Here is a 16,490-nt window from a genome sequence, read left to right as displayed (position 1 = left end):
TGTTTATGCGAGTAGAGCTAATATTAGGTGGCACTGCCCAATTAAATGCCACTGAATATAAGTAGCTAACCTGCTAAGCGCAATTTAATCAGGAAGAAGCCTCTCCTCCCACTTACATAACTTTGAATATTGACACCAATGTGTCTTTGGATTGGAAAATGATGTTTTGATTTTTTTTTTTCTGATTCCAATGCACTGATTAGTCAGCTGATGTCAGAGGTTTGTGTAAGAGTCATTGAATAAAGTGGTTCTTTGAAATCTCCCGTTCTCCTGGAGTCATTGGTCCACTTCCCACTCTCTCTGTGCTGTTATATTTACGTGGGAGTAGTGTTCATCCACTTAGGTGGATTACTCTCTCCTAAGATTCTATTTGCCATTTTAGATCTGGTAACAGTGATAAGAATGCCATTTAAGACCTTATGCCCTTGATACAGCAAAGGTAACAAAATGAAGGCCTATCAGGTGCTGCAAAGTATTTGCTTTTTGATTTGTCATTGCTTACTGTTGAAGCTGCAATTTGAAATTTTCACCTAAATGGGACTTATTAGTTCACTAGTAAAAAAGGCCCGTTTCCAAAACCAATGAAACGGGCGCTAGCATGTGGCTTTTTTTGTGTGTGTGTGTGTGTATGTGTCACAGAGTTATTTTGTGTGTGTGTGTGAGGGTGCGGTGTGTGTGCATGTTGTTGATATGTGTCTTTTTTTTGTTTTGTTTTTTCCAGCGGTGGTTCTGTGCTCTCCGTGCTGCACAGATAATGAGCCATTCTGCTGGGCAGGGTTGCCAGGTGGAAAATTTTTTTCCCACCCAAACCAGCCTAAATCCAGCCCAAAACCCGCCCAAACTCAAATCCCGCCCCTGACACCCCCACCCCGTGTCATCACCCCCGCCCCCGTCATCAACCCCGCCCCTGCCATCATCAACCCCGCCCCCGCCGTCATCTGCCCCGCCTCCCCCGTCACCGGCCCCGCCTCCCTCATCATCGGCCCCACCTCCCCCGTCATCGGCCCCGCCCAGAACGTCACTAACCCCGCCCAAAACGTCACTAACCCCGCCCCCGCAGTCGAAAAAACCGCCCAAAAGAAAAAAAAGAAGCCCAAAAAACCGCAACCCGCCACGGGCAAAACTTTCCCGCGGCGGGTCGCGGAAAACCGCCCAATTGGGCGGTAAAACCGCCCACCTGGCAACACTGCTGCTGGGGAATGCTCCTCCCTTATTGTCACGTAGTTTCCTCTGATTGGTCCGTCTTACGTTGCCTAGTGTTGCCTGGGAACGGTGTTGTGATGGTCCTTTGTGTTTCAGAATGTTGAGGGTGTTTTTTCTGATTGGTCCGTCATGCGAGGGCAGGGCAGAGAGACATGGTCAGTGTTGTACTTCACCACCATGAATCCATGAACCCTTCAGTGAGTGACTGAGTGACTTCAGAACGTTGTCTTCAGAATGTTGAGGGTGAGTTTTATTATAGTAGATTACTAAGTATTCTCTAACTTGCTTTGAAGAGAAGTATTTTGGAAACTTCTGAGATTTTTTTTTAAAGCCCTAATTAAAAAAAAAATGTGTCTGCCTATTATTGAGGGGCTCAATCAGGCTTTATTTTGAAGTCCTTTTCTCCTCTTTTGTTTATGACATTGGATTTTGATTTGTAGCTTTTGGTCCTCTATTTAAGCACAGATTTTTGTCTTTTCTTTTTTGGGGGGACTTTATTGAACTTACTGCTGGTGGAACTTTATACTAAGTACTAGGAAAAAAGGCCCATTTCTGACACAAATGAAGCGGGCGCTAGCAAGGTTTTCCTCGGAGTGTGTATGTTTGAGAGAGTGTGTGTGAGAGTGACTGTGTGAGAGAGAAAGAGAGAGAGAGAGAGAGAGTGAATGTGTGTGTGTGACAGAGAGAGAGTGAGACTGGGTGCGAGTGTGTCTGTGAGAATGAGAGTGTGTGCCAGGGACCCCGCCTCCCTCCCAGTTCCAGGGTCGTCCCTCCCCCCCCCCCCCCCAGTTCCAGAGTTTTTCTCCCCCCCCTCCCTCCCAGGGTCGTCCACCTCCCCCCTCCCTCCCAGGGTCGTCCACCTCCCCCCTCCCTCCCAGTTCCAGGGTCCCCCTCCCCCTCCCAGTTCCAGGGCCTCCCAACCTCCCAGTTCCAGGGTCGCCCTCCCCCCTCCCTCCCTCCCTCCCTCAGTCACCTTTGGGGGCATAACTTACTGCAAGGTCACTGCCTCACCCTGTACTCTCATCTGACTGGATTCTGTGCTCTCTGCTTGGCTCTCTCATTCTCTCCTCACTTTGAAAAAAAAAAAATCTGTGAACCATAAAATTTATTTTAAACAAAGAATTTGCGGAGAATTAGGGAGTTAGTTCCTGTCTGACTGACTGCTGCTGTTTTCAGGGCCAGAGCGTTTCCCTTGGCTCTGGCTGTCAGTGCTGCGCTGCACGGGGGATCAGCTGGTAAGTGCCGGCTTTGGTTTTTGTTTTTTTTTTTTTGTAGCGGCATGGCGATTCGGGAGGGAGTCATCGGGGAGGAGGGGGGGTCCGAAGTCGGAGAGGAGAGGGCAGGTGTCTTAAGTCGGACAGGAGAGGGAGGTCTGTGGCAGTGTGCATCAGTCCGTTGGTGTGCCTCGTGCTGCTTTCATGTGGTTGGTCAGTGTCTCTGGGACGTACCAGGAAGTACCGACGTCAATTCATGAGATGGCGAGCACGAATGCCTAAAGGTTTAAGTGCCACGGAGTCAGCTTCAGAACGTTGGAGGTGCTTTTTATTATATAGGATACTTTACATTTTTGATACAGGCTATAATGGTCAATGGAGACTGCCACATATGAAGCTGCTGTTCTTGTAGGAGGACACCAATACATGGTCTTAAAGCTAATATAGAATAACCAACTTCACACAATATTTCCCCAAAAGGTTATCTATAAACTATATTCTAATATTTTTGTGGACCATCAGAATAGCGGGTATAGTCAATTTAACGAGTGTGAAGCAGAACACTCATACAACCACACTCAAAATCCTCACCGGTCCTTTTGTACTTCTACATAAAATTCAGTATTCAAATAAGTCCATTTTAAACTCATTCTCAAAGCTATACTTCAAAAACGTTTCAAAACCTTCTTATATATAGTAGAAAACTTGTCTTAAATATATTTAGGCCATCATAGCACCTCAATTTTTCTTGCCAATCCAGCAGAAGAGACGCCGAGAAAAACTGAGGTGCATCACACAAAATAACAGAATGAAATCCCTGAAGCAGCTATGCTATGATAGCAAAACATAGCGCTATGTCGGACCTGTGGATATGAGAGCAATCCCCTTAAGTTCCAGCTGGAAGAGGCAGTGAAAAGAATTTGAAGATCGACTCTAGCCTAAATATATTTAAGATACGTTTTCTACTATATAAAAGAAGGATTCGAAAAGTTTTTGAAGTATAGCTTTAAGAATGAGTTTAAAATGGACTTATTTGAATATTGAATTTTATATAGAAGTTCAAAAGGACCAGTAAAGATTTTAAATGTGGTGTATGAGTGTTGTGCCTCACACTCATTATATTGACTACATCCCCTATTGTGGTAGTCCACAAAAATATTTGAATATAGTTTATAGATAGCCTTTTTGGGAAAATATTTTTCTTGAGGAGGCCATGGATTGCTATTGTTCCACTGACTATGAGCCTTTATGAAATTAAAAGCCCCAAGGCATTCAAATGTGGTTCTGCGTCCTGCTGTAGTGGGAAACAAACCACGTTCCAAATGTGATGAATAAATCTTTGGTAAGATATGTCTTCATAATGAGAAAAGGGAGGTGTGGCCTAGTGGTTAGGGTGCTGGACTTTGGTCCTGGGGATCTGAGGAACAGAGTTCAATTCCCACTTCAGGCACAGGCAGCTCCTTGTGACTCTGGGCAAGTCACTTAACCCTCCGTTGCCCCAGGTACAAATAAGTACCTGTATACAATACGTAAGCCGCACTGAGCCTGCCATGAGTGGGAAAGCGCAGGGTACAAATGTAACAACAACAACAACAAAAAAAAAAAATTCATTTCACACAGGAAATGGACTGGAGGGGATTCCAGTTCAGTACTCTATTAAAGAGTGTTCCAGAAGAAGAAAATCAAGATCAGGGTAGTCCTTTAAGCCACTATATGTAAGCTCTGAGCATAGTGTATGGGGAGGGGGTAATAAATGGCACCCTTGTGGCTCAAAGTTTGAAATAGACTACAGAAAAACTAAATTGGGATCGTAAGATGAACAAGCATATATCTGCAGAGCAGTAACCCTGGTGACTGAGATGCAATATGCTCAGCTTTTGATATTCATTTATTAGGATGTTAAACACCTTTATGAAAAGATTTACCCAAGGTTGGTGACAAGTATCGCTTGACAAACAACATTTTTGAACAGATGGCAGATCTTTACAGTAGCCCTTAAATTCATTGAACATCTTTTACAGGAACAAATGAGGCTGCTCTAGAAGAGGTAGCAATACAGACAGAGAAGACTTATTGGTTACTGTAACTAAGACTGGAGGGGACACCATGTGAGACTGAATGGTCGACTGATGCCCAGGGTTGACTTGCAAACTGAGGAGCACCCAGAGGGCTTACTACCTAAGATTGTACCTGAGGCAATGAAGCGTTGAGTGACTTGTCCAAGATCAAAACAGTAGCAACATGACAGTGCAGAAAATGCCTGCACAGGTCTGCATCTAAGAGAACCACTTTGAGCTACATCTGCCCTGAGGTGTCAAACTTCTCCAGCATTTTGGAAGGAACTTTTAAAGATGCCTTCATTTCAGGCCTGTGCAAGTATGCAGAAGACAGTTGTGCTCTGGGCCTGAAAGCATTCATAGAGGTGAAGGATCCCTGATGCTGCTCCTTTGCAGCTACAGGCAAAGTCACTACACAGGGAAGCAGTGGGAGCTTCCACCAAAAATCTGCTAAGGTTTGCCAAGTCACCCAATCGCTGCACAGATGTCATCTTCCTTTCTTCCTTCTAGGCAAGCAGGAGTCTTCTCTATTTCATACTGATTGTAGAGTTGGCTCGAACAATCCTTCTAGGCTCACAGATACATTCTGTCGCGTTACTTCAAATCAGCCCATTTATGGTCTCGGTCCAAACAAACTGGACATCTGGAGCATGTATTTAAACTCTAGAAGCAACAGAAGCAGTAGTGCAGGCAAGATTGGGACGTCTTCATGGGGGGAAAGGGGAGGGGGGAATTAAAACTAAGGGCTGGATATTTAAAAAAAAAGATGAGCTCCTAAATTTGTGCCCTATTTTTAGCCAAACTTAGGAACCAAAGTTTTTAGCTGAAAATTCATCTTCATTTAGGAGATTAAAAAATTATGATTACAAATTTGACAGCCATTCTTTTGCCTAGATTTTGAGCCTTATGCTGAAGATCACAACATCTACTAGTGCTATAGAAATTATTAGTAATAGTAGTAAATCAGTGTTAAGCTGCTAACCTCCCCCCCTTCCCCACACACACTTAAATCCATCCCTATTGCCACTCTCTTTTTATACTCCTGAATTTAGGAGTTTAGTGATTTTTTTTTTTTTTAACTAAAGTTTCATGAATAGACCAAAACAATACATATGAAAAGCTGAAAAGTAGATGCAGTGGTTCCTTCAGAGCACCCACCCATTATACATAAATAGAAACATGATGGCAGATAAGAGCCAAATGGCCCATCCACGGTAACCACTATCTCCTCCTCTCCCTAAGAGATCCCACTTGCCTGTAAGAGAACCCCTCGGGCTGCCCTCTCCCTCCCCCCGGGTAAGTGAAAAATCCCCCCTCCCTTACAAAACTCACTACAAACATAGCCCCCTGCCCCAAACTCTCAACACAAATTAGTAACCTTCCAATTCAGGAAGCAACATCATCTCCTCTCAAATGATAACAGCTTATGGCAGCCAAGTGTGGTAAGTCTATACACTGCATACCACTGGTCCAACTTCTTCACCACCTGGGTCTTGTTTCCAATGGCTTACCAGCACCACCCGAGCCACAGTCATGCCCAGTCTAAATAAAGTATCTTCCCCATCATCCAACCCTCATATTTAACAAAGCTACTTCCATAGCAGGTGCCTTTTCCTTTTGGAACACCCGGGGGAAAAATTTGAACACCTGCTGCCAATAAGATTGCAGAACTGGGCAGGACTACCACACATGACCATATGACCCTTGATGCCAACATCCCCTCCAGCACAGGTCCATCCCAGCATCACACATTTTCAAAAGTGTAACAGGTGTTCTACATGGGTAAAAAGATAATGCAGTAGCCCTCTCCGCAGGCTGTCTGCCTGGACGCATTCTCCCAGCTTAAAACTGATTGGATTAGGGTTGACCAATCAGCATAGAGACATACCTTCCCGACCTGTGCTCGAACCGCAAATCCACTATTAGCTGAGTAGCTAGGACCAAGCTGTAACTTGCAAAAGATGGTTAGAGCAGTAGAAAGAACACCACATGGTAAATGAAGTGAAAAACTTCAAATAAAAGTGCATTTATTAACTAGGAAAAAAGCAACACAACAAGTAGAACTGTAAATGTGTTTTCTGGGGGGGGGGGGGTGTTCTTTGCATGTTTTTTTTTTTGTTTTGTTTTGGGGTTTTTTAACTAGAATAGTACATCCCAGAAAGCAGGGAAGGAAGGAGGGATGGTGTGTCTGCTTTATCCTGTTACCCACCCATTACAGGTAAGCAAGAATGCTTTCTCCCTGAGACAGGATAATGCAGCCATGCTGGTGATTCCCTAGCAGAGGGTTGCTGAAAAATTACTAGTCTTTCAGTGTAACATGGAACAGAAGAAAGGGTGGAGGACAGTTATGTAAACAAGTGCTGAAAAGCCATCTGACCAAATATAGCATCTGGGTGGGAAGCAATATCAAGACAATAGTGCTATGCAAAGTATGTGGAGTAGACCATGTGGCCACTATGCAGATGTCCAGAAACGGAAGTCCCTTGAGGAATGCTGTAAATGTCGCCTGTGCACGAACAGAATGAGCTCCAATGGTAATCGGCACTGGCTGGTTCTGCTGATAACAGAAGGAGACAAAGGCTGCAATCCAGGAGGATAGAGTTTGTTTTGTTACTAATGAGCCAAGAGACTTTTGGTGATATGACAGGAAAAACAGAGAAGAACGTCTGTGCAACTTTGTGTGATGAAGGTAAAATAGAAGAGCTCTTCGACAATCCAGTGTGTGGAGAGATGCTTCTGCAGCGGAAGAATGAGGTTTTCAGTAGAACACGGGCAAAACAATATCCTGATTGAGATGAAAGGCAGTGACAACCTTTGGCTGACGCTTAGGGTGAGTACGCAAAGTTACTTTAGAAGAGAAGAACTGTGTATACGGAGGATAATGTACCAATGCTTGCAGTTCACTGACTCGTCTAGCTGAGGCTACTGCTACCAGAAACAGCGTCTTCCGTGTAAGGAAGTGAAGCTGATGCTAAAGGTTCAAAGGGTGGTTGCAACAGTTGAGTAAGGATGAGACTGAGACCCCAAGAAGGAGGCGGTGGCTTGACTGGAGGGCACAAATGGGTGAGGCCTTTGAGGAAATGCTTGATTTGCGGATGCGAGGAAAGAGGTAATGATCCTGCCGTGGAAAGGATACTGGAAATTGCTGCGAAGTGAACTCAAATAATAATACAGAAGAAGGCTATAAACTGTGATTAAAGATAATACTGATCTACAGATAGAGAATTTCAATCGACGATTAAACTTGCGACTTCCGAATTTCCCTAAACTCCCAGGGAATTCCCCAATGGAACTATTTAAGAGATATTTAAATGAAAATCTGAAAATACCGCTAGAAGCTATACCTCCAATTAATAAAATATATTATATTACAAATCCCAGGGAGAAACAGGGAAAAAAACGGGCGAAGCAAGTGATATAAACCTTGATTTGAACAATTTAGCAGCTTTATTGGAACAATCTTTAGATAATACAACAGAAAGAACTACTCTTATAGTTTCATTCGTATCTGAACAAGATCTTAATTCAGTAATGAAACTGTACTTTAAAAATGTTAATACCCTCTTTGGAGGAGAAAAAGAGTGGATATATCCTGATGTAACAAAACAAACACAACAGAAAAGAAAACTTTTTCTAGCTATGAGGAAAAGGACAATGGAAGTGGGGGGATCCTTTTTCTTAGCTTATGCATGTAAATGTATAGTAAAGTTGGGAAATACGAAATATGTATTTCATTCACCAGATCAGATTAAGTCATTCCTAGATATGAAACAACTGAAATAACAACATCTTAATTTATAAAGAAGGAGATATGTGAAGCATTGACTTTAAAAACTAATGTATAGTGATATTCTCTTTTCATTCACCCCCCCCCCCCCCCCCCCCAATATTGTGGTCTGAGAAAGAGTAACATATTTAGTTTGAAATTTAACATTAGCTGAAATTTTCTCTTTAATTCTTGAAGTGGGATTTCCACAGTTGTATTTAACTTAAGCTAATTGTAAAGAAATATTTTTCCTTTTTATTCTTTGAAATTCTTGGCTGATTTCTTTGACAAGAAGAATTCTTGTTAAATATTTTGAAACAAACAAATAAATAAATAAAAGAAGGAGGCTATAAACTGGAAACAAAGGTGCAGCAAGTAAGTCAATAAGGAGGAAATTGACAGTCTTCGGAGCGAAGCCCTGTGTCCTATACCAGTTAAAAAATCTCTTCCATTTCAATGAGTACGATTTTTGAATGGAAGGCTTATGAGCAGCATGTAGAACATTCAAGAGTCAATGTGGTAGGGAGTGATGCGACCCGTGAAGCTTCCAAACCATCAGTAACATTTTTCTGGGATTGGATGCAGAAGTTGGCCATTTTGCTGAGTGAGGAGGTGAGGATAAGCTCCCAGAGGTATCAGGTTGGTCTGGGAGAGCCTGAGGAGCCATGGATACCATGGTTGACAAGGCCAACTGGGTGCTATAAGGATAAGAATTGCTGCATCCTGAATCGCCTTGTGGATAATCCTGGGAATGAGAGGAACTGGAGGAAAGGCATAATAGAGGCCTTTTGTCCACGAGAGATGAAATGGATCCCTGCGCAGACTGAGTGTCGAGGGAAGCCTAGAACAAAACTGTTGACTGTGGTCTGAAGCAAAGAGGTTGATGAAAGGTGTCCCCCAATTTTTGAATATGTAGTATACAGTTGGGAGAGTCAGTGACCACTTGAGAGGGTAGTGAAATCGGCTCAATTTGTCATTCAACGTATAGGACTGGCGTGGAAGGTAGGTAACCTGGACAATTGCACGAAGATGAAGAAGGGGAATCCAGATCCAGGACGCCTCCAGACAGAGGCATAGACCTTCATACCCCCCTGTTTGTTCAAACGGTCTGTGCTTGGACCGCTGCTTTTTAACATATTTATAAATGAGCTAGAGATGGGAGTAACTAGTGAGGTAATTAAATTAAATTTGCTGATGAAGACCGATCAAGATGGCGGCTGTGTGAGAAGCACAGCTAGACGCGACCCACTCTTCTCCCTAAACACCAAGCAAGTTCGCTCCTTACCTGACCCTCTAGATGGGGAAAAGGAGAGGCAAGGTCAGGGAGATTCCCTCTCTCCCTGGCGGGTCAAGCCAACTTCGCCAGGCAAAAATGGAGAATTTTGGAATCGCGCCAGGTCCTGGACAAGCTTCTACTCCTGTAGCTGAGGCTAACGCTGTGACGTCGGCTGACAGTGTAGACGGGGCTTCCCTTAGCCCCGTCGAACGTGCGGCTCCTCCACAACCGGGAAGTGGTTGTCTACTGATGAGTCCTGACGTTCTGACCCAAAGCGGATCACAGACCGAGCAGGGAGGGAGCCGTCGGGAGACTGAGGGAGAACGGAGTGCGGGCAGCCTGAAAGCTCCAGAGGTGATTTCTGCTCCTATGCTGTCGTTACAGACTGTGAGTATCCTGGAAAACGCTGCTAAAGCACCCCTTCCCGAGTTGAATCTGGAGAAAATGAAAAAACCAGCCGTAGTGACGCTAGAGTCACTATGGGACTTGACCTTTACTGCCCACACCTCTCTACAAGCTGCAATTACTAAGAATGCGGTAACCATTAAAACTTTGTCAGAAACTGCTTTATCCCAATTGCAACTGACTGAATTTCAAACTGCCGCAGTAAAATCTCTTACGGAAAGAACTCAAAAAATGGAACTTGTGGGACAAACTTTGATGAAGGATAAGAATTTTACTCAAAGGCGGTTGGAATATCTTGAAAATCAGTCTAAACGCTTAAATTTGAGACTAATAAATTTTCCAAGTTCACCACTGGTTACTCCGGTACAAATGGTTAAGAAATATCTTGTTGAAATACTGGGTATGTCAGATAACTCACTACCACCAATAACTAGAGCTTATTATTTGCAAACTGAATCAAAGTTTCCTCAAGGTGGAGAAGCGATGAACCTGACATCCTTTTTGGAGTCCTCTTTGGAGGTCATTACCAAAAGAGCAACTTTATTAGTCTCTTTTGCATTAGAGATGGATAGGGATGCAGTTTTGAGACTTTCTTTGAGACATTTAGATTCTATGTTTTTGGGGTCAAAAATAAGGATTTACCCGGACTTATCAAGAGAGACTCAAAAGAGGTGCAAGGCCTTTTTGACCCTGCGCCCAAGAACTGTGGCGATAGGAGCTAGCTTCCTATTGAAATTTCCCTGTGTTTGCAGAATTGTATTTCAGTCTAAACAATTTCAGTTTTTTGACCCCAAACAACTGGAGGAATTTCTGCTTAGTAGAGAAGGAGTTCAGGTGGTAGTATAGTCCCATATGTACACTGTTTAACAGCTTTTGAGTGAAGAATCCAGGGCATGTGCTTCATGGGTAAAGTTATTAATACATAATTATTTTCTTTAGATTATTTAAGTAATCTTACATCTTGATCTGATTTCTTAATATTGAGGTCGATAATTTGTTGAAACTTACTAGTTTATTATATGTTTAAGTGTGATTCCCAATTTGTGTATTATCATTCATAAAGGTGAAATTATGTTTGTTAAAAAGCTTAATAAAAATAAGAATTAAAAAAAAAATTTGCTGATGAAAAGTTATTCAAAGTCGTTAAATCGCGGGAGGATTGTGAAAAATTACAAGAGGACCTTACGAGACTGGGAGTCTAAATGGCAGATGACGTTTAATGTGAGCAAGTGCAAAGTGATCCATGTGGGAAAGAGGAACCCGAATTATAGCTACGTCATGCAAGCTTCCATGTTAGGAGTCACGGACCAAGAAAGGGGTCTAGATGTCGTCGTTGATAATATGTTGAAACCTTCTACTCAGTGTGCTGCTGCAGCTAAGAAAGCAAATAGAATGTTAGGTATTATTAGGAAAGGAATGGAAAACAAAAATGAGGATGTTATAATGCCTTTGTATTGCTCCATTGTGCGACCGCACCTCGAATATTGTGTTCAATTTTGGTCGCCGCATCTCAAAAAAAGATATAGTGGAATTGGAAAGGGTGCAGAGAGGGGCGACGGAAAGGGTAAAGGGAATGGGACGGCTTCCCTATGAGGAAGGGCTAGGGCAGCTGGGGCTCTTCAGCTTGGGGGGAAGGCGGCTGAGGGGAGATATGATAGAGATCTATGGGATGATGAGTGGAGTTGAACGAGTAGATGTGAAGCGTCTGTTTACACTTCCCAAAAATACTAGGACTAGGGGGCATGCGATAAAGCTACAATGTAGTAAATTTAAAATGAATCATAGAAAATTTTTCTTCACTCAACGTGTAATTAGACTCTGGAATTCGTTGCCAGACAATGTGGTAAAGGTGATTAGCTTAGCGGAGTTTAAAAAAGGTTTGGACGACTTCCTAAAGGAAAAGTCCATAGACCATTATTAAATGGACTTGGGGAAAATCCACTATTTCTGGGATAAGCAGTATAAAATGTTTTGTACTTTTTGGGATCTTGCCAGGTATTTGTGACCTGAATTGGCCACTGTTGAAAACAGGATGCTGGGCTTGATGGACCTTTGGTCTTTCCCAGTATGGCAATACTTCTGTACTTATGTAGGGAAGGCAAATATCTGAATTGCATAGAAAACTGCTCTGCGTTCCAGAATGTTGACAAGTAGAGTGGCTTCTGACTGAGTTGTGTACGGTGGTGGAGAAGATGAACTCCTCCATCCAAGGAGTGAAGCATCTGTTGTCAATGTGGGTGGAAGATGGAAGCAAGCTCACTCAAAGTAGATTGGGGGAATGAAACCACCAGTGGAGCAAGAGAAATTCTGCAGAAAAGCTTTGTGGTTGCTCTGATCCCATTATTGTTTCAAGGCTCATTGTAAAGGCCACATCCTGAAGCGCGCTGTAGATACCATTACTGTGGATGTTGACATGTGACCTAGAAGATGGAGAAAGGTTCTAGCCGTGCAACTAACCTACGTTAGGAGCTCATAAGCTAGGAGCTGAATTGTGGAGAAAGGAACACTCGAGTCTGAGTAGTGTCCAGAAGTGCTCCTATAAAAAGAACTGATTGAGTTGGAACGAGGTTGGACTTCTGATGGTTTATTATGAAACCCAGTTGAGTGAGAAGAGACATAGTTGTCTATAGCACTCAGAGAAGACCAGTTTTTCTGTACCCACATACTAACCAGATTTCGTTTTTCCTCAGGTAAGCTGCTACCACAGCTAGGGTCTTGTTGAACACCCTGGGTGCTGTTACTAGGCCAAACAGAAGCACCTTGTACTGGAAATGCAGGTCCGTGTAAATAAAATGGTGGTAATTCCAATGTGGTGGATAGACTGGAATATGGGTGCAAGCATCCTTTAAGTCCAATATTGCTAGCCAGCTGTTCTGTGGTAGTAGAGGGAGAATGGTTTGAAGGGAATATATACGGAATTTGTCCTTCTTGAGGTAAAGGTTGAGTTGCCTCAGATTGAGGATAGATCGGAGTCACTCTGATTTTTTTGGGATCTGGAAAAAGCGGGAGTAGAACACGATGAAGCATCGAGATGGAGGGACTGGTTCCATAGATGCTCCTTTGAGAAGAAACCGGATTGCCTGGAAGAGCACTGACGACTGCTTGGGAGGATTGAAGGAAGGAGGAAAATCCTTGGGTATGGTTTGAAAGTTCAGTTTGTACCCAGTTTTTATGAGGTCGAGCACCAACTCCTCTGTCACTTGAGAAGCCAATTGAGAAGGAATTAACTCAGACAACCACCTAAACGGAATGTGTCAAAAGCAAGGAATGGGTTTAGGGAGGGCAGCAGTCGAAGTTAACTAAGATTTTCTCTCCAGAGGTCTGGAACGTTGGTAAGAAGTCTAGTTGGACTGATGTGGTGGCAGCTATCTGGAGTAAGGCTGGTAGCGCTTACGATATAAAGGTTGATATTGAAAATTTTTACGTGAGGAAACATAACTCCAACTGTCACACTTCACACGAAGCACTGGATAGTGAGCCCTTGGGCTACTGCCGAGGGCGGCAGCGGCAGGAGGAACACCCACCGGAAAGAAGCCCCAGCAGGGAGCAGGAAGATAGTCCACGAACCCAGCAGAACCGGGGCCAGGCAAACAAAGTCAAGGTCCAGCTCCAGGCACGGGTTCCAAGGCAGGCGGCAAGCAAAGTCAAAGTCCAGGTCCAGGCAAGGGTTCAAAGGCAGAAGCTGAAAGTAGCAGGGAAAGCACAGCAACAAACAACCGCAGAAGACACACCTCTGAGGACCTCTGTTGCAAGGCAAACTAGAAACACTTCCAGGTGGTTAATAAAGGCCAACAGCCAGGGAGTTCACCAGGTACGGAAACAGCTGAGTTCCAAAAAGACTCGAGACCAACTGGCAGGCTAGAAAATCCGGACCGGACCGGCATGACTTCTGGAACTGGGAAAACCATCAACAGGCAGTCCATTGCGACCACCAGGTCTGACCACCAGGGGGCGAGATGAATGAGAGCATGATACCGGGGCAGAGTCATAACACCAACATTTAAAAGATGAAGAAGAGTCTGTAGATAGATTAGAAAGCTCTTTAAAAATAGATCTGTCATCTTTGACCTGGGATATTGCATCCTTTACTTTAATGACAAACAAGTCTCAAAGACATGGGGCATCCGCTAGTCTGTCATGAAGGTCATCTCAAAGCCCTGAAGCCCACAGCCATGCAATTCTTCGTGCTGCAATAGAAACATCCCCTAGTCTGGAAATGGTATCATACAGGTCATTATTGGTAATTAGACAAAAAGTAATTTCTTCCAATGCAGAGAAAAACTGAGATATTTGTTCAGGCAAAAGAAAAGAAACAGCTTCCACTGCAGAATACAGTTTAGGATGCTGATAGTGCAATATCTGTAACTGATGTGCGCCTGCAAAAACTTTGCGACCAACTGCATCTAAAGTCTTTGGGTCTTTCCCAGGAGAAAACTAAGGATGAGACTTCATTGGCTTTAAATTATTTATCACAGCCTCAAACAGAACTGTGGCGCTTTGAAGTGGACTGCTAAGTTAGGGATTTTGCCATATTTTAGTCTGTAGGCCTTGAAGAACAGAATGTATAGGGACCGCTACTGGTCCTGAGGGAGAGTGAAGCACTTGCCTCAGCTCCCAAAGCAAGATCTTTCAGCAGCTTCTGAATAAATTTATTATAACCGACATCCTTAGGGGTATCTGTGTTTACTGGTTCCGCATTGCTGGCCACTGTACGGTCAGATGGAAGAGTTTCTGAAGGCAGGTCAACTGGAACAGGCTGGTCCTCCTCAGAGGAGTACCCCTCAATAGGGTCAGACTGAGGGAAATACCACTGTCAAGAGGAAAGAGCACGGCTAACTGAGTGCATCAAAGGAGTAGGTGAGGGTCTATGCGGCACTGGCACCAATGATTGTATTTCAGGCATAAAGGAAACCTGCAACTGAAGATGAAGCTGTGGTACATTTGCTGGAAAAATTGGAACAGTAAGGAGGCCGCCTCTTTTGTGGCTAGAGCAGAAGTATGCATCGCTGTCTGGATAGGAGGAACCTGCACAGTACCCTGCTGACAGAGGCGAGTCTAAATTTTTCGTTTTGCTCACCTTTTTTATCAGTTTCTTTTGAGGTGGCTGTGACACTACATCCTTCTGTGCCGACTTTGGTGAGAGAGTCAAATACCTGGAGCGCTTTAATAGAGAGGATGTTGTGACTGGTGGCGTAACTGATGCTATTAGTGCCATCAGGAACTGTTAAGACTGTTTGTCAGGCTTACCCTTTGTGGGTGGTAGTGTCATCGTTGAGTATGAAGTAAAAGTCCCCCAAGGGGAAAACAAGCTAGTGCTGGGACCCACCGGTACTGTGTGAGCAGAAATTGGGTCTGGCTGCAGAGCACCTACACTGTTAGAAGAGTCCGCCAGTACCTTAAGAAGGCCCTTTGGGTGGGCAAATGTTTGCTCTATTTGTAGAAGAGACGAAATTCGCAGCTTTTCCTGTGAGGGAAGAAAGAGCACGTCCATAGCGATATGCGGAAAAACTGGGGATTTGCGGTTCAAGCACAAAGCAGGAAGGTGTCTCTCTATACTGATTGATAACCCAATCAGTTTTAAGCTGGGAGAGTGCATCCAGGCAGTCCACGAAGAGAACTACCAATGCGGCTGCATTATCCTGCTCCACGGAGAATGCTATGTTCTCTGCATCTGTTAGAAGAGGAAGTCCTTGCCCACTTACTCATGCTAGTCTTTCTATAACCACAATTTCATCTAAGCCTCTTCTCTACGTTAGTTCTCTTTCCTGTACCCTTTGGTTTTACTGATAGACATACTGCAGTTAACTATCTTTTTGCCTCTCTCTTTGACTTACAATCTCTTTTGGCTTCCGACTTGCTTGCCATTGGTTATGTCTTTATCCTGTGCCCTTCCTGGACCCAGTGCACTTCAGTCAATAGTGATATATACATGTCAACAAAAATACAAAGACATACAATGTAAGCTTAAAATAAAAGCACCAAACCTACATTAAAAACTAGTACAAATACCCTTGAAAGAGAGGATACATGCAACCAGGAGAGACCTATGTTAACCTTTCGATGAATATAAAATGCTACCGGCTTCTTAGCACTCTCCACCCCACAACCAAAAGTCTTAAGAATAAATGATGCTGTAATTACTTTAACAACCAAGTCTGAAGCGAGCACTTCCTTGGTTCCTTGAATGCGTGCTCCTGCATCCTTATAGTGATCATCTGAGAATTTGGAGGCTTCTCCGGCTCCTGTTTCCACCACCACATTAAAGCCCTGTTTAACCAAAGCTTGGACGCCTGTTGGTGACAAGGCCACCCTTTTCTCATTCTGGAAAATCTCCTTGGGAACACCCACAGTCAACTGTTTGTATGGAATTCCTATAAACAGAAAAAATAATATTGAGTTACAAAAATATACAACTGATAGGATAATTATATTAAAAGAAGTACATGCTTAAGCAACTATTATCAGGGAAATAATGTTTCTCTGCTGCTATTACTACTAATCATTTCTATAGCGCTACTAGACATACACAGTGCTGTACACATTATATACAGATACTTTCTCTGTCCGTA

General features: G+C 43.6%; 1 protein-coding gene across 4 annotated transcripts in view; it reads right to left on the bottom strand.

Moving 5' to 3' along the window:
- The window catches only part of NNT (nicotinamide nucleotide transhydrogenase), a 244,119-nt gene that overhangs the window by 183,394 nt on the left and 44,235 nt on the right, over positions 1–16,490 (bottom strand). For 3 of the 4 annotated variants that reach the window (XM_030193107.1, XM_030193106.1, XM_030193109.1), the window contains exon 3: positions 16,063–16,292. In XM_030193107.1, the coding sequence (XP_030048967.1) occupies positions 16,063–16,292 (230 nt within the window). Of the gene's footprint in view, positions 1–15,755; positions 15,854–16,062; positions 16,293–16,490 lie in introns of those variants that run through there. The other variant, XM_030193110.1, reaches the window with a different exon arrangement.

Source organism: Microcaecilia unicolor, chromosome 2 (assembly GCF_901765095.1).
Source record: "Microcaecilia unicolor chromosome 2, aMicUni1.1, whole genome shotgun sequence".
Lineage (NCBI taxonomy): Eukaryota > Metazoa > Chordata > Amphibia > Gymnophiona > Siphonopidae > Microcaecilia > Microcaecilia unicolor.
This window is presented reverse-complemented; position numbering and strand designations above follow the sequence as displayed.